Below are 20589 nucleotides of genomic sequence, written 5' to 3'. Positions count from 1 at the left end.
AATGCTAGCAATCGATAATAGGCCATGCAACCCTACATAACAAGAGAACAAATCGCTTTTTTATATACATACATATATGTATGTATATGAAAACTATTTTTTTTTTAATGCTCGAATTGTTTTCCAAATACAGATTCCTATTCCGAAAATTATATATTTTGAAGGACGATTCTCTAGAGACAGTCACACATCTGCTTGCAAAGGCGAGTTCTCAGGTCCTCCAGGTCGAACAGCAGCTGGTTGCCAACGATCTTGTGATTCTTGCCAAGCATCTGCTGCAGGTCCTGCATGGCCTTTAAGCACTCACAGTAATCCCCGAGCTTTGGGTTGCTGCAGAAGGTGTTGTCGCATTCGATGGGATCGCAACGGTGCTGTGGGGCCCGGTACTCGGGCTCGCGACACTCCAAGTACTGCCGGTGGCACATCTGCTTGTAGTATTCGCGCTGCTGGCGCAACTTATCCTGGCGCTTCATCTCGCGGATCATCGGCGAGTCGGGTTCGTTGTGGCGCCGCAAGAATTCGCAAATGGGGCAGGGACACGATTGAATATTTTCCTTTTCCGGCTTGACCTCCTCCGTCGATGGACCACCCTTGGGGCCTTTACCTTTACCAGTTTTCCCATCACCACCGGGCGGTCCTTGATCCTTGATCCCTTGCTTGGGGATCTCTGGGCCCTGTGTGGGTTGTGAAATTGGCCCGATGGGTGGTGCTCCGGGTGGTTGTGTCAAGCTATCCCCAGAATGTTTTTTCACGCTACACAATGGATCGTTTGGATCACACTCTGGTTCAGACGGCCGACTTGTCTTTGATCCCTTTCGTTTATTGATCGATTGCTTGGGTGTATCTTGGCTGTAAGTGTCACAGAATGGATCGTCTGGGTCACACTCGGGCTGGCACAATGGATCGTTTGGGTCGCAATCTGGTTTAGAGGGCTTTGGTCGCTTGGATTTACCTTTATCTTTTTCTTTTTCCCCTGCTTTATCCGGCGCATCCGGATCATCAGGTTGCTTTGTCTTCAATTTGCTCTCCGATGGCTTGTGCTTCAGCTTGCCTTTTTCCCCCTCATTTTTCTCGTCCTCGTGAAGAGATCCTGGCTTCTCTCCCGCCTGCCCTTTATCGTCGGGCGCTTCTTCCCCAACGGCCGGCCTGTCCCATGGTTTGCCACCTCCTCCTGGCTTTCCTCCGGGCTTGTCCAAACCTCCTGGCTTCCCTCCGGGCTTGTCACCACCTCCTGGCTTTCCTCCGGGCTTGTCACCACCTCCTGGCTTTCCGCCGGGTTTGTCTCCATCTCCTGGCTTCCCTCCGGGCTTGTCACCACCTCCTGGCTTTCCACCGGGCTTGTCTCCAACTCCTGGCTTTCCGCCGGGTTTGTCTCCATCTCCTGGCTTTCCACCGGGCTTGTCTCCAACTCCTGGCTTTCCGCCGGGCTTGTCACCATCTCCTGGCTTTCCACCGGGCTTGTCTCCAACTCCTGGCTTTCCGCCGGGCTTGTCACCACCTCCTGGCTTTCCTCCGGACTTGTCACCATCTCCTGGCTTTCCTCCGGACTTGTCGCCATCTGCTGGCATTCCTCCAGGCTTGTCACCGTCTCCTGGCTTTCCTCCGGGCTTGTCACCACCTCCTGGCTTTCCTCCGGGCTTGTCGCCATCTCCTGGCTTTCCTCCGGGCTTGTCACCATCTCCTGGCTTTCCTCCGGGCTTGTCACCAACTCCTGGCTTTCCTTCGGGCCTGTTGCCATCTCCTGGCTTTCCTCCGGGCTGGTCACCTCCTCCTGGCTTGTCACCATATCCTGGCTTTCCACCGGTCTTGTCCCCGTCTCCTGTCTTTCCTCCGTACTTGTCACCATCTCCTGGCTTCCCTCCGTACTTGTCACCATCTCCTGGCTTTCCTCCGAGCTTGTCACCCTCTCCTGGCTTTCCTCCGGGCCTGTCACCATATCCTGGCATTCCTCCGGGCCTGTCACCATATCCTGGCATTCCTCCGGGCCTATCCACATCTCCTGGCCTTCCTCCGGGCTTGTCTACATCTCCTCGCTTTCCTCCGGACTGGTCACCAACTCCTGGCTTTCCTCCGGGCCTATCACCATAACCGGGTTTTCCTCCATCTTCCGGTTTTTCGCCATCTCCGAAATGCTTCTCATCATATCCCGGCTTGCTTCCCCCTCCGGGTTTGTCTCCTGGCCTGAATTTGTCTCCGGGATGTATGCCTCCGCCGTCGCCATATCCTAGATCCATATCTGGGACACCAGGAGCATCGCCCTCGAGTCCCCTCGGGTTACAGCACTGCGCGTAGGCCTTGCACATGGGACACTCCACCTTAAGAGCTTCGAAGCATTTGACCAGGCGTAAGTACAGCTCCTCGTAGTTCCGCGGTTCGGGCACCTGGGTCTGCTCCTGTGCCACCTTCTGCTCCCGCTTGAGGTCTTCCTCGCAGGGTCGCGGATCCTCCTTGTACTTCTTCCACTCGTAGTCCGTGCACTTGTTCTTCGGCTCATCGCACCGCCAGCCGCAGTACCGATAAGGAGGCCGATGGCCGTACGTCTTCTTCAGCGGAGCATGCTCCATTTTCAGTTCGGGCTGCTGCTGCTGCTGTTTCTCTTTGGTGACGCCAAAGGGATCCACGGGATCGGACTTGTTGCAGTACACCGTCGTCAAGGCCTGACTGGGCGACAGGTTTTTCTTGACGGTCGGCATCTTCTGGATGGCCGCTTTGATGGCCTCGCGATTGAGGACGTATGGCTTATAGGCCGATTCCGCAACCTTCTTCCCGTCGATGGTTGGTAGAGTCCTCGGTCCCTGAAGTTGTAATTGCTTTCTACGCTGCTTGAGACCGTTGGCCCTCTGGAGGCTCTTCGTGATCTGCCGATTGAATATCACTGCCTCCGGCTTCGGCACCTGCGACCCCACGCCGTAGTACCCCAAGGTGTTCTTGTGGGGGCTCTGCTGCCACATCTGCAAAATGTCATCGTTGGACATGCCGTAGGGTCGCCCACATCCATCCGACTCGATCGAGTCCGCCAGCCAGTTGATGGTCTGCTCCCGGCTGCACCTCGACACGGGCGTGCGGATGCTCGGGTACGTCTCACCCGGACGGAAGCTTGCAGTCTTACAGTTCTGTTGCCGCATCACCTCGTAGGGCCTGGGGGGAGTCCACGAGCCCTCATCTCCGAATCCCTGGCCACCTCTGCTCCTTCGTTCCTGTGCTAGTCGTTTCCACCGCTCTTCGGCCGTGCTCATCTCGATCCTTTAAACCAAATATTCAAATACGTACAATTTTTATGCGCTCGATATCGCATCGAGCTGTATTTTTGTTCCTTTTTTCTGTGAGTTTCAGCACCTTCTGACAACTGGGGAAAACGAAACTGAGTTTTGCGATGAAATATTCGAAGCAGCCGATTGTGTGTATCTATAGTTTTTGAATATTGTGACGCAGTTCTTGGGTTTTAATAACAGTATTTTATTCCACTACGTGTGCGTTCTTCTGAACACACAATCGCACTTAAACATCGATAAGATTGGGTATCGCACTGAAGTATCTATAATGGGAATATCGATTACAGTTACTAATGGCCCTACGATATAGACTTTGCTAATTGTAAAAATTGACAAAAGGAAGAAGTGGCAGCCTTCGGAAGCAGTGAAAAGCGCTCATCCATCAGGTGCTGAAGACCTCCGACAACCGCGAACGTCTTGAGGTGCAGCTGTGCCGCTTCCAGGACGAGGTCTCGCCCGCCCAGCATGCAGTGCCCCTCGACGAGTTCATCAACAACAAGCGGCTGGAGAGGATGACGCATGCCAGCTCTGCACCGGCCACAGGAAGTCTTACGCCACGGGAGGAGGAGTACACGAGAAAGCGATCCGAGCGACTCGGTCGAATGGAAGAGGAGTCGCGGCAGCTGATGTCGCGCATTAGGCGTACCACGGATCGGGGCACTACCTAAAGTCGCGCCCCAGTCGCGATGCCAGTTTCGAAAGCAACACCGAGGAGGAGGCCGCTCCGCTTGCATGCAAAACGGAGGAGGCATCCCCTCTCACCGTCGACGAGGAGGCCTACACATCAGGAGAGCCAACAGCTGCTCGCACAGCTCTCGAAGAACTCGGAGCGAAGCGAGGGTCTGGCCAACAAGCTGGACACACTCCACGAGCGACAGCAGCAACAGCCGCCCACGGCTACAGCCATCTCGCAGACCGTGGAACAACGACTGGAGGACATCGAACGGGTGTCTGCGAATCGCGCCGAGCGTCTACGTTTGATGGAGGCGCAGGGCAACGAGCTGATTGCACGCCTGAGCAACACCTCGGAGCGGGGCACGGCCATGATCAATCGCATGGCAGAGCGGGAAGCCAGCAGACGGCAAGAGGCTGAGCTGGTGGAGCAGACCGTGCCAACAGAGGAGGCCAACAGCTCCGTCAAGAACATAGCCAGCACGCAGGTCGTGGCCGAACAGGAGACAGACTGTCAGTGCCTGTCAGCACAACCGCCACTCATCAGGCCATTCAGCAGCAGTCCATAGGCGCCATTCTCAACAAGCCGGCGAGGGGAACGCCTTAAGCTCATCTGCCAGGACGATGCTGCCATCTTCCATCTACAAATATCCACTCATTTAATTTTAATTATAACGAATTTCCGAATATTTATTGTCGATTGCGATGTGATATGTGATGGCGATTTCTATTATAAGCGACGAAGTGAGCGGCGAAGACGTGGGTCCCGGGTTTCAGCCACCCGCCGACGTTTAGCGTCCTGCGGTGAAGATCTCCCCCTCTTATTCTTTGCGTAGGAGCACCGTGCGTATATTTTACCGCGCTTCTTTTTACGGTAATGCTCCAACAGCTCCTTGGGGAAGAGCTGCAGGATCTCGTTCTCTAGCTTGTAGCTGTGATGTAGCGACAAGTGCAGCTGATGGTCCACAAAGTAGCTGCAGATCAGCTGGATGAGAAGCTGCCGCTGCTCTGCACTCAGCTCCTCCTGCTGACCCACGAGCTCGAGTAGCGTCTGGCTTTTTATGTACTCGGCCTGTAGAATGCCTAGCACTGTAACCCCCAGATCCTCTCCAGGCACGTACTCGCCGCCGTCCTCTACATTCGAGTTGGTGACTGGCGACGTAGACAAAATCTGGACGGGCTCCAATATAGGTTTCATGGCGTCTGGTACTGTCTCTCTGGGCGAGTGCCCCTCGGTGAGAGAAACATCGGACTTGCCACAGTCACTGGCGCAGTCCGTCTGGAGTTGGGTTGTCGCGCACCGACAACCATGGCAGTGCGGGCGACTCCAATGAACTCCTTGGAGGGGCACGTTTAGGTAGCGCCGCCAGAGCTCCAGGTGATGCTCGAAGCGTATGCGTGTGCCCATCCGAAAATTGCTCATCAGCTCGTCCAGGTGGTGCCGCTTCATCATCTGCAGTTCTTCTACGTTGATGGTTTCTTCTTCCAAACGTGGGATAAGGTCGGTCAGATCCCATGACTGGAGCAGCTCGCGCAGCTCCTCGCGTTCTTGGTATTTGTTCATTTTCAGGGGAAAAACTCGAAAAAACGAAAAGATTAGAAAAAAGAAAAAGAATTGCTGCTGCTAACCGAACTGACTACTTCGACTTTGACTCTGAAATTGAAAATACAAACGTGCAGTGACAGCCGTCAGCTGTCTCCCTCTTACATGGGCATGACTTGCATATAATCTACACTTTCATTCTGCCTGCCAGTTAGTTAACAGATTCGAATGTCACTTTGTACATTAATCGGATATTTATCGGCTTAAGCTCTAATTATCTTAGCGATGTCTGTTAAATGACGCTTGATTGGCGAATTCGCCCAGTGCGGGTAGTAATAGCTCCTCCATTGATCCTTGAATCTGTATCTCTGAACATAAAGCGGCTGCTTATCTGCTGAATTTCCCCGAGAGAGAGATGTATCCTCATTTTATTAGCACCTTCAAAATCAATAACTCTATTCGCCGATGGAGGGACTCGGGAGGCTGTCTAAAATTATCACAGACATGGCCTTCCCCTTCCCCTTGAAACACTCCCAGCTACATTGGCCGCTCTCCTCCTGCTCTTGTTTGGGTTATATAATGAGCGTTCTTAAAATTCAAATTTCGAGCAGAGCCAAAAGGATTATCAGGGCCAGGAGCCGCGACAGGAGCAGGGAAAGGGGAAAGCGAGAGCGCTGCGCGTGAATGTCGAGGGCGAAGCGTGAGAAGCAATTAAGATAATCACCGTAGAGTCATTTCCGCTTTACGCTTTTCACGGCACGGGAGCTCGTGCCAGGAGCAGCCCGTGCCCGTCCCGCTGTCCGTGGCCGCCATTTACATTATTCACAACGACAAATTTGCCGGAATTAGTTTTTAGTTAAAAGCAAATCATGACGCGCCCAGATAAACGTTGCCAGGACCCGTTGCCCCCGGAACTCGTTTCGTGCAGGTGTGCTGCCTGGCATCGTGGCATTCTGGCATCCTGCTCCTCGTTTATCAGCACTAAACAGAATGGCGCTTTAATGGCCCCCCAAATGCCCGTTGAGTGAAGAGAAAGGAAGCCTTTCAATTAGTCGACTCGGTTGCTCCTCCATCCTCAGGCTTCCCCACATCTGGCGGATCTGGCAGTCGGAGGCGTAAGCTGAGATGCAAAGCAAATGGGAGAGGCGGATGGGGGATGCCGCTGACCAGCAAAGCTCATTATTGGCTCGATTTGCATGGGTAGAAGCATCGATGGGGCATAGGGACCACGGGATTCGGAATGTAAGGCGCTTTAAGGTTCCATGAGTGTGTCCTCAGATACGGGAATTGTGGGCGTTTCTGTGTCCCAGATGCAGATACGTGATTTATGTGTGATTTTCTGTACGTAGATACGAGAATTTATGTGCCTCAAATGTACTATTTGCCACAGATTCTACCGATAAATATGCCCCTGCAGTCGGACTGTGACTTTTGCCATACTAAGTAAACGTCCTGCAGATGGGACTGGCTCTCTCTCTCTCTTTCTCTGTCCTTTTTTGGTAGCAGTTTGTCAAATGTCCAGCAGCGGAAGCGTTGCAGGAAGCACAGAGCAAACAGACGCACCAAATGACTCCAGATATTGCTGGATGTCAAGACATGGCGCTGTATGCCGCAAAGTTAATGCCGAATTCATGCTATGGCTTCCGCCTCGAGTTGCAGGACTATGTGCCAAGCGTTCGAAAGGACATTGATAATCCCCGACCAGTCGCGACTGTTGGATATACAGGGGATTACTGACTGTTGCCGTTTGCGGAGCTAAATTTGCATTTAACCCAGTTTTGCGAATGGTTCGAATGGGGCCACCATTTAAAGAAGAGGGTGCTGCCACCACGACTCGTAAATCCATTTGTGCCGTTTAATTGAAATATGGCACACGCTGGCCAGAAGCTCCCCCAACTGCTCCGACTGCTCCGACTGTTCCGACTATTTGCTTAGTTTACGAGTCGTTCAAATGAATTTTGTTGCACTCGCAGGATTAGCGCACAAGGATATGACTTCCATTTACGACTACGACTATGACTACGACTCCCATAAAACTTCATTTGGGGCATGCTATTGCTATTGCTATTGCTTCGCTTTCCCTTTGCCGTCTCCTTCTTTGGGTTTCCTCCTTCCTTCCTTCTTTTTTGGCAATTAATAACGCTCATCCTTTTGTGTTTGTCTTTGCAGGAGGGTAAACTGCGCCAGATTGTGACTATGGGACCGCAGGACACCACGCTCGAGGAGAAGACAGTGACCGTCTGCCACGGCTCGGATTTCGTCAATATGACATTCGTCAACTTTTGCTGCAACCGGCGGGACATTGCACAGGTGAGACCAGCACCTGGCACTCAGCCAGCGTTCCACGTTCATCGAGGCGTCCCGCCCCCCCTCATGCGTGCCGCCTCATTATTGGCCACTTGGCAGACGCCGCGCCGCTGACAACTTGATGGCCCGCGTGGAGTGACAAGTGAGACAGAATATCGAAAGGGACAGGCATTTCTGTGTGTTCGGGGAATTGGGTCGAGTGCCGCTAATGATTCCCCCCTCCATGGCACCATTCGGGGACACACCTATTATATGTGTGCCATCGCTGCGGCTATTTTGAGTGCCTGCCACGGAGGGGACTCTTCCCTGTTTATTATTGATTGCATTCGGTCGGGCCGTGCCCTGGCCTGCCCTGTCCTGCCCTGCCCTGGGCTTGACCTTGCCACAAAATCAATGTTCCATATACGGTTATCAGCGGTCAATGGTCAGTGATGGGTCCCCGAAAAACAGGGAGAAGCGTGCTGTTTTTGGGGCTATTATTTTTGGCACGCGTCGCGCTCGTTCTCGAAATAAACAACACGAAAAAACAAAAAAAAAAACAAAGAACAAAATTGTATGCCACAATTTTCATAAACTTTTCAAAAGGAATTCTGTTCGGTGCCTACAAAAATAATCGAACAGAAAATAAATAAACATTTTCGCTTCGTTTCGAGGCTCGTGATGGCCATAAATATGGATGGTGGATATTCCATTCACATAAATGGAACGAAACGAGACGATAGTTGTGGCTTAGCCACCAGCCACCAGACCCCTTGCCCCCAGACCCCCGCCACCGCAGGGAGCACTATTTTGAGGAAACTTTTGTGTGTGTCTCAGGCACTGGCCTGTGTCTGTGGAGTCCATCCAATCGTGGCATACATCACGCATACGCCCCAAGGCATCTATATATTCATTGAAATTCCTTTTACATGAAGGCAGCACTATAGTTTCTGGTTTAATCAATGTCCGTGGGGGAAGATATATTTAAGAAAATATTATGACAACATCAGAGACGCGGGTTCCCACACGGAGGTATCTTTAAACAGATATTGGTGCACTTGTATCGTGTTTATTTATATATAAATGTACATAGTTTCTCAACCAATATTACGCATACGACATGTCTTGCACCATTTGAAGGCAAGGCTTCAAGGGAACTGGTGTGCCCCCTACAATGCAATCAAATGTTTCCCCATGCTTCTGCCACTCAAAATGTCAGTAGAACATATCTTTATGCAAATATCACGCATACGCACTGTATGACTCCATCCTTGCTTAGGGTTTCCTTTGAGAGATTGACATGTTAAGCGATTTCTTGAGCATACATCGTGTACTTGTATTGCACCATCTCCCGATGGGTAGTGCTTTATCCAGTGGAACGTATATTTTCTTTAAGCAAATAATACGCATACGCAGGGCTACGGTATTTCAATAATCAATGTCGAGTCCTTAAACAAATATCAACCATGCGTCATGTATTGCAGAATTTTCCAACTGGGCTTTCCACTCCCAGCTACAGTTCGGACCAACCTTTGACCTAACCCTTCACCTTCCACTCCAATTTAATCCGTCCTCTGGGCTGCCACTCCACATTGATTGAACGACTGAGCCATACCTTTGACTGGCCCTCATTCCACATTCTCTTTTTCGCTTTCTCTCCCCTTCTCACATTCTCCTTCTCGCCCGCAGCTCTGGTGTGACGGACTCATCAAGCTGGCCTACAGCCTGGCGCAGCTGAACGGTTCGGCGATTATGTTCCTGCAGAAGGCCCACACCCGTCTGTGTCTGCAGGTGGACAAGAGTGGCCGCATACCAGTGAAAAAGTAATTGACCATTGTCCTCGCTCAATGGCGGAGGCCCGACCCGAGACCCGTGACCCATGCCTGGGACTCCAATCCAGTTTTGGGTCCCTCGGTGCCTGGGTACCTGGGTTTCAGGGTCTGGCTTTTGTGCATTGTGCGTTGAAGCATTTGACAAATATTTGTTAAGAGTAGCGCCCATCGACTTGAAAATTGAAATTTACGCCAATTTCTATTTTGCAATTTCCCTTTTTCCCGCTCGCTCACTCACCTTCTGCCTGCCCCGTGTGGAACGTGGCTCATGCATCACCGACCATCGACCATCGATTCCATTGTCTGCTGCTCCTGCTCCTGCTGCTGCTGCTGCTTTCTGTGGTCGTGACCACTTTAGCATCATTAAACTTTTTGCCCAGAACAAGGAGGATCGCAAACGTGTCGAGAAGGCGCTGGACGTGACCGGGCTGCCGTCGGGCAAGGGCGATAGCATATCGGTGTCGAAATTTCAATTTGAGGACTTTTACAATCTCTACAAATATCTCACGCAGCGCTCCGAAGTAGAGGTGCTTTTCGACAGCATGTAAGTAGACACACAGCCAGCTCCTGCAGGATGGATGTCCTCAAAATTAAGTGCCTTACTTTGTTCATTCCAGTGTGGGCGTCTCGAAGCGCAAGTGCATGTCCATTCCGCAGCTTGTGGAATTCCTGAACAAAACGCAGCGGGATCCGCGCCTCAACGAGATACTCTATCCGTACGCGAATCCCGCCAGAGCCAAGGAGCTCATCCAGCAGTACGAGCCGAATAAATTCAATGCCCAGAAGGGCCAACTCAGTCTGGATGGCTTTTTGAGGTGAGTGTCGTGTGGTGTCGGGTGGTGTCGTGTGTGGGCGTCGCTTACTTGTTGCACAGTCAAGACCCTTCTGGGCGTGACAGCTTATCAGGCTGCGACGCAAACGCCTGCTCGAGTCACTTGAAGGTCCTCTCAGTAGCAGAAACAGCATCCAGCATCCCCACATGTAGGCATATGCATATGCATATGCATATGACGTTGCGCTGTTTTCCTCCTGTTTCGAGTGGGGCTTAACGCGCAGTTTATGGCGCTGATGTGGCAAGGACGCTCGCTGCGACCTTCCTCCTGCTGCTGCTGCTGTTGCTGTTGCTGTCGTGTGCAAATTTCACTTGAATCTTGAGAGCATTCTTGAGAGCCATCTAATCCTTCGCATTCTCTCTCTCTCTCTCTCTGTCTCTGCCTCCAAAAGGTACCTCATGGGCGACGATAATCCCATCATGGCGCCCAACAAACTGGATCTCTGCGATGACATGGATCAGCCGATGTCGCATTACTTCATCAACTCCTCGCACAACACCTACCTCACGGGACACCAGCTGACGGGCAAGTCCTCCGTGGAGATATACAGGCAGTGCCTCCTCGCAGGCTGCAGGTGAGTTCTGCTCTGACGCATTCGATGTGTGTGGTCAGCAGCCCTGACCTTCAATGCGAGACAATGCGAGACAATGCGAGAGGGAGCGAGTGACCTTCGCATAAAAAAAGGAGAAATTTCTCTCTCCCTCTCCCTCTCTCTCTCTCTCTGTCTTTGTCTGACGTGTGAGCACTCTTTCCTCGCTGCGTTTCTCCCTTCCACTTGAACGGAAATGGGTTTGTCGCTGCTGATTTTGTGGCTTCTCCTACTCCTCCTCCTCCTCCTCCTGCTCCTGCTCCTGATGATGCGCACACATCACAAAATTCATTGAGCCAGAAGTTTACTTTTACTGCTGCTGCATTTGTCACTTTTTGAGTGGGTGTGTGGTGTGTGGGCGGGAGATGGGAGATGGGAAATGGGAAATTGTCATTTACTTTTATCCTCCACTTTTCCTTAAGCACTTAAACACTTTCCACTAAACACTTTTCCTGTCTGTGGGTCCGCAGATGCGTGGAGCTCGACTTTTGGAACGGACGCACCGAGGAGCCCGTCATTGTGCACGGCTATACGTTTGTGCCCGAGATCTTCGCCAAGGACGTGCTGGAGGCCATCGCAGAGAGTGCATTTAAGACATCCGAATTCCCTGTGATATTGAGCTTTGAGAACCACTGCAATCCCAGGCAGCAGGTGAGAACGGCAGAAGGGAAAGGCAGGCCTTCCCAAGAAAAATGGTACTAGGAATACAGGGAAATTAATTTAAGAGAAGAAAAACGGCCCCCAAAGGAGCAACAGCAAGAGCAAAAAGTCAAAAAGAAAAGGTGAAAGGCAAAAAGTTACCTGTCCTAAAACAACAGCCCAGCAATCAGGATGGGAAGGGAAGGGAAGGGGAGTCAAGAAAGGGTCTCTTTGTGTCCGTCTGCGCCTCCCTCGTCACTCATCAGCCTAATCCATCATTCCGCAGTAAGACAAACAGCAGAAAGGACCTCCTCGCTGCCACACATGAGGGAGTCCTGGCAACTCCAGGGGTCCAACTCAGGGAGGGGGCGGCCAGGAGCGAATCTCAGAAGCCACTCGAAAGGTAATTGTTCGCTGCTTAAGCTCCCCCTCCTCTGCCTCTCGAGAGATAATAACAAAGGCAAACTTTTTACGGCCCTGTGGAGAGCAGAGCCTGCTGCGGATAAACTTTAACCATTAAAAGTAGTAATATAAACTAAATTTCCCACTGGGAGACGGCCCGAGGCCGAGGCACAGGTGAACTACAGCCAAGAGCCAGAAGGCAGCCGCACGTACCACTAAACAAACTTACAAGCCGCAACATATCCAAGTAGCATGTATCTGGGGTGGGGTAATGGCTGCACTGGGAGTGGGCCAACTGCCAGTTATCAGATAGTTAACAGTCCCTTTTGGCGCCGCTCTTTTTCGACAGGCAAAAATCGCCAACTATTGCCGCGAAATCTTCGGTGATATGCTGCTCGATAAGCCCCTCGATTCGTACCCCTTGGAGCCGAACATGGACCTGCCACCACCGGCGGCCCTGCGTCGCAAGATCATCATCAAGAACAAGAAGAAGCACCACCATCATCACCACCACCACCACCACAAGAAGCCCTCCCAGGGGGTGGGCACCCCAGCAGCCAGCAACAAACTGATGACCGCCAATTCAGGTGAGTGCCGAGCCCCACACCCCATGCCCCATGCCCCACCCAGAACTCTTTTTTGTACCTCTGTCTCTGTCGAATGCGTAATGTGGCAAGAGTTCTGCTTGCTGCCACATATGTTACGGCATCGAAGCACATGGCCAGAGACCAGAGACCAGAGCATGCTTCCTTCCTGCCGTCCAACCATCCTGCCCTCCTTCCAGAGATCTCATGTTTCCACGCTCCATGAAAAATGCAAATGAGCTCCGCACACGCACCAGCTGCTTGCTGAGGGGTTTTTCTCGAAAAACTTTATACTCGTAGCAGTGGGCGAGGGGAGGGGGAGTGTGTGGTAGCGTGAGTGATGGGACGTATCAATTTTGATGAAATGTTCACCACAAATGCAGAAATGAGAGTCCCAGCACAAGAAATGAACCAAACGCCAAAGACCACAGCATTTATGGAAGAGCTATCCATGTACCTTCAAAGACAGTTTACCACAGATATACCTAGTATATCTTAGAACTGGGATCCCGTCCCAGCTAAAGTTCTGATAGAAGTCCTGAGAGGGTACTCCTTTAAGAGAGGTGGCGTTTCCATCAATGGAAGTGATTTCCTAGCAGAATTGGTTCTTCTTCCAGTTGGAACTTGTCTCAAAGAATCCCTTAGGAATCCCTCAAAGAGTAGGAAGGACATCCAGGAGCTTGAAATTTCCCAACAAAGGGGGAACTCCACTCCATTTTCATAGCTGAAAGTGTGGCTCTCCCATTACTTTTTCATGTTGACCATCGGAAAGTGTAACCCCTTCCGGAAAGGGTATTCCATTCGATCTTCTGTCAGACAATTTTTGTATGCGTTTGCCGTCAGTGGAGGAGATGCCCGAGCAGGACTGTTAATGAATGCACGCTCAATCCAATTTTATGGCAGAATGTACCTATTTTTCCTGAGAATCGAACCCCACCCCTTGTCACCCCTGCCATCCTGCCACCAAGGACACTTTTCATTATAATTCTGTTTATGCATTTGCTGCCAGGCCACTTGCTTCCTGCCTGCTGTTTCCTGTGCGAATGAGGTCCTCCCGGGGACATTTGCATGCACAGCTGCACCATTTCCACAGGAGCCCAGGACATTTGTCGCCATTTTGCCGAGGGACCACAACCACTCTCACACTCAGTCCCTGCTCCCTCCTGCCCCCCTCCCATGGACAGACACACATCCGCTCACCCCAGCCATGGTCTCCTCCTCCCACTCCCACTCCCATTGGCCCGGATGACATTTTAGCTCATGAATTGCAAAAAGCCAATTTATAAATGCAAATGACTTTTGCCCCCACGGCTGCTGATGCTGCTGCAGCAGTGTGGCACGATCCCAGCAGGGCTGCTCCAATGGATCCCTGGATCCCAGCTCAGCAATTTCCTAGAATCTCCCTCGCTCTGCACCGCGCTGGCCCTCCGCTTTGCCCCGTTCCCTGTCCGTTCCGTTCTGCTCTATAATATGATTTATATGTATTTTTTTTTATTAGATTCCATTAAGGCGACTCTGTTTTTTGTAAAAGCATTTCGCGTTTATTTTCGCATCCATAACTTAATTTCGAAAATCAGCAAAAAAGAAAAAAAAGAAGAGGAAGCGCTGAAAATTTCCATAAAATTCATTCAATTTATATCCCTTTGCCCGCTTTCCCTTTTTCTCCATTTTTGCAGTGGATGCGGCGGCCAAGGCAGCTTCTGCAGCGGCGGCGGCGCAACAAGTGGCAGCTGCAGCCGCCCAGGAGGAGGGTGCCAGCGCCCCAACCGTACGCGCAGCCAATGGTGACATTTCGACAGGAACCGGAGGAGGACATGCCCCGCCATTGCAAGTGAGTAAACGGGCTGCAAGGATAATAGTAGTACATGCATTATTTGTGTGGGCGCAAGGGTGGCGTGCCTGTAATTGCATTTAATGACACACACAGTGTGTGGCGCCTCCTATTCCCCTGTTGACTGTTGGCTGATTTGTAGTTATATTTGTTTTCGTTCTCATTCCCATTCCCATGATGATGATGATCAGAGGATTGTCATCGGGCTTTGGCTGTCTCTGTTTGCATTCCGAGTGTGCATACGAAATAATCCTCCCGATGACAGAAACACATAAAACCCTCTGACCTGTAAAGGGAATTGCGACAACGAAGATTAGATACCCTGGAGGCATCAATGTTCTCGTGGCAGCTGCAGGAAAGAGTCTGGGAAGAGTCGTCCCCCTCTGCAAACATCTACTTCTAATCATAATACCCTCCGCAAGGGGTACGAAAAAGAGTCTAGAAATAATGGAAAAAGAGAGAATAGTTTGCCAAATGAATGTAAGATTTACAGTGAATGTGGTTGTGGATGCGGTGACTCCTGTCGGATGACCACCGACACCACAGTCAGCGCATTGTTAACTATGGAAATGTGCAAATGGTCAAGGATATGACACATGATAGGAGTACACACCCAAACATACACAAAGGGAACCATCCCCAACTCCAAGGATCAACATTCACATTGCAGTAATCAAAATTGTGGCACCAAGGGGAAACCCCAAACCCAACCCCAACCCCAACCCCAACCCAAACCCCAAACCCAACTCTTTTCCTAAACTAATTTTGTGCCCCGAAAACTTTCGGGCTTTTGGGCTTTCGGTCTTTCCAGCTTACGCCAGCAATATGCATTTTAATTTGATTGCACACTTTTGCCATTAGGTCGGCATTATTATTTATGATTTTTTGAGGCGAGGAAGTGGGGACTGGGGCCTGGGGCCTGGGGCCTAGGGCTTGGGCTCTGTTTAATGTGCGCTGCATAATACATGGTTCCGGGGAGGGGCCATCGGGGATCCAACAGCAATTTGCAAGTCTGCGCTAATGGAATCGGATGCGCCTCGTTCCGCACACATGCCACACCCCACCACAGGCTGGATGGAGGATGGATGCATTTCGGGCTCATTAGTCACCAGAGGGATGTGGCATCAGGGATCGGGGGTCACTGAAGGATTCATCTCTTCTTCGGCGACAAAAGCACATTATCCTCACTCCGTTTGGTTGTCTGGCTGTCAGCATTGTAGGGCTTTTATAAATCGATTCGAAAGTGACGTGATTGTGTGATGGGGCGTTGGATATTCAATGGAAAGGGCAGACCACAGCCCCAGAGTCGTGTCGTAAACCTTGTGCAGTGTCCCCGCCCCCCAGAACCCATGCCACAAACAATGACAGCATGCATTGTGCAGCAGGAAACACAATCTGCGCCATTTTCTTGCATCTCATTCGCATTATCTGGGGAGAGCAGGGGGATCTGTGGCAGCAGCAGAAGGATCTGTGGTAGAGATAGCAGCACAACATAATAATGGGTTTCATATTCCATTTTCTCCATTCTCCATGTGTGACATGCAATTTAATAGTTCCGCGTAGTTCCGTACGTGACCTCCAGCTGCAGGCAAACAAAAGGATTAGCCTCCTAGTAAACCCACCCATCTCTCATGTCTCATCTCGCTCTTTGTGCCCCCAGCAAATCCGCCAGAGCTCCAAGGACAGCACCGGCTCCTCGGACTCGGACAGCTCCTCGGACGATGAATCCCTGCCCAACACCACACCCAATCCACCCAGCGGCAACGAGCCGCCGCCGGAGAAGGCCCAGAAGGAAACCGAAGCTGGAGCGGAGATCTCAGCGCTCGTCAACTACGTGCAGCCCATACACTTTAGCTCCTTTGAGAATGCAGAAAGTGAGTCCCAAAGAGACACACTCTATCTTTGAACTAATGATCTCCCATCTGTCCACAGAGAAGAATCGCTGCTACGAGATGTCCTCTTTTGATGAGAAGCAGGCCACAACGCTGCTGAAAGAGCGGCCCATTGAGTTTGTGAACTACAACAAGCACCAGCTGTCGAGGGTTTATCCAGCGGGAACCCGCTTCGATAGCTCCAACTTCATGCCGCAGCTGTTCTGGAACGCAGGCTGCCAGCTGGTGGCCCTGAACTTCCAGACCCTCGACCTGGCCATGCAGCTGAATCTGGGAATCTTCGAGTACAATGCCAGATCGGGATACCTCCTGAAGCCCGAGTTTATGCGTCGCTCCGATCGTCGCCTGGATCCCTTTGCCGAGAGCACTGTCGACGGCATCATCGCGGGCACAGTCTCGATTACAGTGCTGTCCGGCCAATTCCTCACGGACAAGCGGGTGAACACCTTTGTGGAGGTGGAAATGTACGGTCTGCCAGCGGACACAGTGCGCAAGAGGTTCCGCACCAAGACAGTGCGTGACAACGGCATGAATCCGGTCTACGATGAGGAGCCCTTCGTCTTCAAGAAGGTGGTGCTGCCAGAGCTGGCCAGCATACGGATAGCCGCCTACGAGGAGGGGGGCAAACTGATCGGCCATCGGGTGCTGCCAGTGATTGGCCTCTGTCCGGGGTATCGGCACGTGAATCTCCGCTCGGAGGTGGGCCAGCCCATCGCCCTGGCCTCCCTCTTCCTGTGCGTGGTGGTCAAGGACTATGTGCCCCATGGTCTCTCCGACTTCGCGGAGGCCCTGGCCAACCCCATCAAGTACCAGAGCGAGCGGGAGAAGCGCGACATGCAGCTGTCGGTGCTCACGGACGAGTCCGATGCATTGGTCAGCGCCGACGAAGACCTGTCCAAGTCGTGTGAGTAGTCCCACCCACCACTCTAGATTGGCGCTGGCTGTAGAAGTACTCGTAGAAGTTGAAGCACCACTGTAGCGACCCACCGCACCGCCACTGCCACCGCACCACGATTCTGATTGTGATTCCGAGTTCGAGTTCGAGATTTTAATTTACTTTCTTTTCTTTCTACTTTTCTTTTGTAACGTTTCATGTAACTTTCGGTTAAACTTTTGGATTTTGGATTTGGTTAAACCACCACCACCACACCACACCACTCCGCACCACTCCACACCACGCACCACCCAACCCCCAACCCACCCCGACCACCACACACTCACACAAACCGGTTGACGGACCTACACCACAATGCCCCTCCCTCCTGAATCTCTCTCTGCCTCCCACTCGATTCCTCCCTGCTCGATTCTCTCTCTGATCCTCCAGTCGTTTTCGTCCAAGTAGGTGGCCAGAAGAAGGAGCTGCGTCCGGTCGAGTCGCTCGCCACCTCGCCCAAGCACAGGGCAAGCATCTCTGCGGCGGCCGCCTGGAGTGTGGAGCCGCCAACGGACCGCACAGACGGCGGGGGCGGTGGGCGTGGAGCGGGCGATGACAGCGAATCCATTGTGGCTCCTAGTATCCAGCACCAGCACTCGCTGGACCAGACGGTGAGCACCTCCATCCGTCAGGTGGAGTCCTCGCAGTTCGACGTGGATCCCGTGGTGGCGGAGCCCCTGGAGAAGCTGCTCGACCACAAGTCGGTGAAGGAGAAGCGCCTGGAGATGGAGAAGAAGCTGGAGTCGCTGCGCAAGAAGCACGACAAGGAGAAGCTCAAGATCGCCGGGCAGAAGAGCAGTCCCCTCGAGGGCAAGAAGCCCAAGTTCGCCATCACCAATAAGCTGGTGAAGCGGCTGAGCAACAAGAGTCTGTAAGTGTGCGGCGGGATTCGCTGTGGGGAGTGTGCCACTGCCAGACGACGCCGTTGAAATTAGTAATTGTCTCTCTCCGAACAGCGAACCGGGCGTCGAGATCCCCGCCTGCCCCCTCGACCTGGGCGACAGCAGCGAGGAGAGTGCCGGCGCAGCCGACGCTGGCGAGGATCTAGCTGGTGGCAGCAGTCTGGAGGGCACCCAGGAATCGCGCCTGCGCAGCGCCTGTCGCGAGTATACGGCCCAGTACCGCGAGCTGCAGGAGAAGTACCACGAGGCCATCTACACCGCCGCCGAGAAGGTGCTAAAGACCTCCCAAACGGGACAGATGAAGCAGCTGAAGGCCTCCCTGGACAAGGTCACCGGCGAGGTGATGCACCAGCTGCAGGAGGCACGCCGCAACGAGGTTAAGAATCTGGCCACAGTGCACAGGGATCGGGACGAGCTGGTCAGGTTGGTATCCAGACATCCTCTGGGTTCTTCCGCCTTCATTGATGATCTCTTCTCTTCCAGGATGAAGCGCGAGGTGGCCAGCTCTGTGGTGGAACGGGGAGTGGCTGAGCGAGTGCGTCTGAAGCAGACGTTCGACAGGCGCACGGACGACCTGCAGAAGCAGCACGATTCAGTGCGCAATGCCCTGGCCGATCATCGCTCCAAGGTGAGTGGCTCCAGCCATACGTATCCGTCCCGTGTTTCTTCCAACAATCTTCTCTGCTATTCGAAGGCTCGTCAAATACTCGATAAGGATGCAGAATCTCGCAGCTGCGTCTCAAACAATGGCTTCCTGGTACTCTTCCATGGACCCCATCATCACGGCTGCTCGGGCTCCGGCTCGTCGGCCATTTCGGGCAATAATCTCACTCTGAATCTGGATGCCGGAGCTGCGGGCGGACTCTCCTCGGTGTCGCCGGCCAGGTCGCACCACAGCATCGCGGCGGCAACGGAGATGAAGACGTAAACTCTCCATTCTTGAAAGTGGTTCTTTAGTTCTTCAGTCGGTGTTCAGTATTGTCGACAGAAAACCGAAAACAGAAAACAAAACAAAAAGTCTTCGTAGTTCTTAAGCTAATACATTTTCGACGGGAACTCAACCTCGACTCTAGATCCTAGGGTATCTAAATCCTAAGCCTAACCCGGAAAGGCAGTGCAAGAAATCGCTTTTTCATACTGAACAAACTAGAATGTAACGCTCTCGCATGTACGACATATGATGTATGATGTATTTGTAGTGTAACTGTTAATGTATCTATATATCTGTATCTGTATACTGTAACTATCGGTCTATATCTAGTGCATGGATGGGCGAGACGAGGATCCATGTGGATCCAAAGCGGAGCCGAGCCGTACCGGTTTCTTCTTACTCGAAATGCGGCGAAACTGTGAGTGTCTAAGTGTTAAGCAGAACAGAAAACGTGACAGAATCTAAGTATAATTTATTTGGTCAAGCAGACTAGGCGATGCAGGGACAGGTCAGGCCTTGAATGGGCTGGAATGGGCGGGGGAGGGAGTCTGCATCGCGTCAAGTGCTCCATTTTCTAATGATAAATGTGGTTGTGTGTATTACTCTTTTATATCAGTTTTAATTAATCCAATTTATACGATTAGCTTAAGGGCGCTCGCTCGCACAATTTCCGCATAATTTGTGGAATGGAATGAATCTCGTGCGCACAGAAGCGGCGGAAGCCGCCAACAAGTCTAAGCCAACATTTAGTCAATTATTTTATCGGTTGGTTGCTATTTATTAATGATTTTTTTCCCTCAGTCACTATTCTTACGTTCATTTTAGTGGATAGAAAAACTCCAATAAAATTCTCTATCGAATTGTTTTCTCCCTTTTTAAACATTAAGGGTCTTTACTTTGTATTTTGTATTTTTTCTTAGTTCTTAATTTGTTATAAGCATTATTCTAACGCACACGCATACACATTATACACACACAGACGACGCACAACCTACAACACCAAAAAAAAAAGAAAAACAAAAATATATATATATATATATATATATACCAAAAGAACAACAAGCCTCAAGACAATCAAACAATAAAATATGCAAATTTACGAGTATATTTAACCTTTGTTGTAGACCAGACCAGACACCACTCTCCTAGGTAATCGAACACCAACCAATCAAAAAGAAAACCAAAAACGAAAAAGAAACTATTGGAATCAAAAAAAAAACTTACCCAAGCTGCCTTGTAACGAAATCCAAAATTCAGCATACATACCCTACCCCCCAAAAAAGATACGATACAAAACATAATTCTTAGCGAACACTATGAGATAAATCAAAAACAAAGTTGAAAGTTGAAAGTACATTTCACTGGACGGCAGAACCACCTTAGATGTTGTAATTTCCCATTACTCAAGAATCGACTATCAAGAATCTTTCCCCAGCTGGATTGAGAG

At 51.4% G+C, this 20589-nt stretch overlaps 2 protein-coding genes across 6 annotated transcripts in view; one reads left to right on the top strand and one right to left on the bottom strand.

Annotated features, from left to right (window-relative positions):
* Plc21C (Phospholipase C at 21C) overlaps nucleotides 1–20024 on the top strand; it is a 56530-nt gene extending 36506 nt beyond the window's left edge. For 2 of the 5 annotated variants that reach the window (XM_033379732.1, XM_033379733.1), the window contains exons 4-17: nucleotides 7657–7797; nucleotides 9463–9596; nucleotides 9964–10149; nucleotides 10223–10420; nucleotides 10830–11012; nucleotides 11498–11678; nucleotides 12418–12655; nucleotides 14329–14483; nucleotides 16144–16357; nucleotides 16416–17279; nucleotides 17700–18180; nucleotides 18245–18634; nucleotides 18695–18839; nucleotides 18906–20024. In XM_033379732.1, the coding sequence (XP_033235623.1) occupies nucleotides 7657–7797; nucleotides 9463–9596; nucleotides 9964–10149; nucleotides 10223–10420; nucleotides 10830–11012; nucleotides 11498–11678; nucleotides 12418–12655; nucleotides 14329–14483; nucleotides 16144–16357; nucleotides 16416–17279; nucleotides 17700–18180; nucleotides 18245–18634; nucleotides 18695–18839; nucleotides 18906–19139 (3744 nt within the window). In that variant the 3' untranslated portion in view covers nucleotides 19140–20024. The remainder of the gene's footprint in view (nucleotides 1–7656; nucleotides 7798–9462; nucleotides 9597–9963; nucleotides 10150–10222; nucleotides 10421–10829; nucleotides 11013–11497; nucleotides 11679–12417; nucleotides 12656–14328; nucleotides 14484–16143; nucleotides 16358–16415; nucleotides 17280–17699; nucleotides 18181–18244; nucleotides 18635–18694; nucleotides 18840–18905) is intronic. The other 3 variants (XM_033379734.1, XM_033379736.1, XM_033379735.1) reach the window with 3 other exon arrangements.
* Nucleotides 97–3361, bottom strand: LOC4817393 (collagen alpha-1(III) chain). Its single transcript, XM_001356412.4, has one exon. The coding sequence runs from the start codon at nucleotides 3234–3236 to the stop codon at nucleotides 174–176; it is 3063 nt and encodes a 1020-aa protein (XP_001356448.3). The 5' UTR covers nucleotides 3237–3361; the 3' UTR covers nucleotides 97–173.
* Nucleotides 20025–20589: the final 565 nt, after the last annotated feature.

The sequence above is a fragment of the Drosophila pseudoobscura genome, chromosome 4 (assembly GCF_009870125.1).
Source record: "Drosophila pseudoobscura strain MV-25-SWS-2005 chromosome 4, UCI_Dpse_MV25, whole genome shotgun sequence".
In the NCBI taxonomy this organism is placed as follows: Eukaryota; Metazoa; Arthropoda; class Insecta; order Diptera; family Drosophilidae; genus Drosophila; species Drosophila pseudoobscura.
Note: the sequence above shows the minus strand (reverse complement) of the source record. Positions and strands in the feature narration are given on the sequence as shown.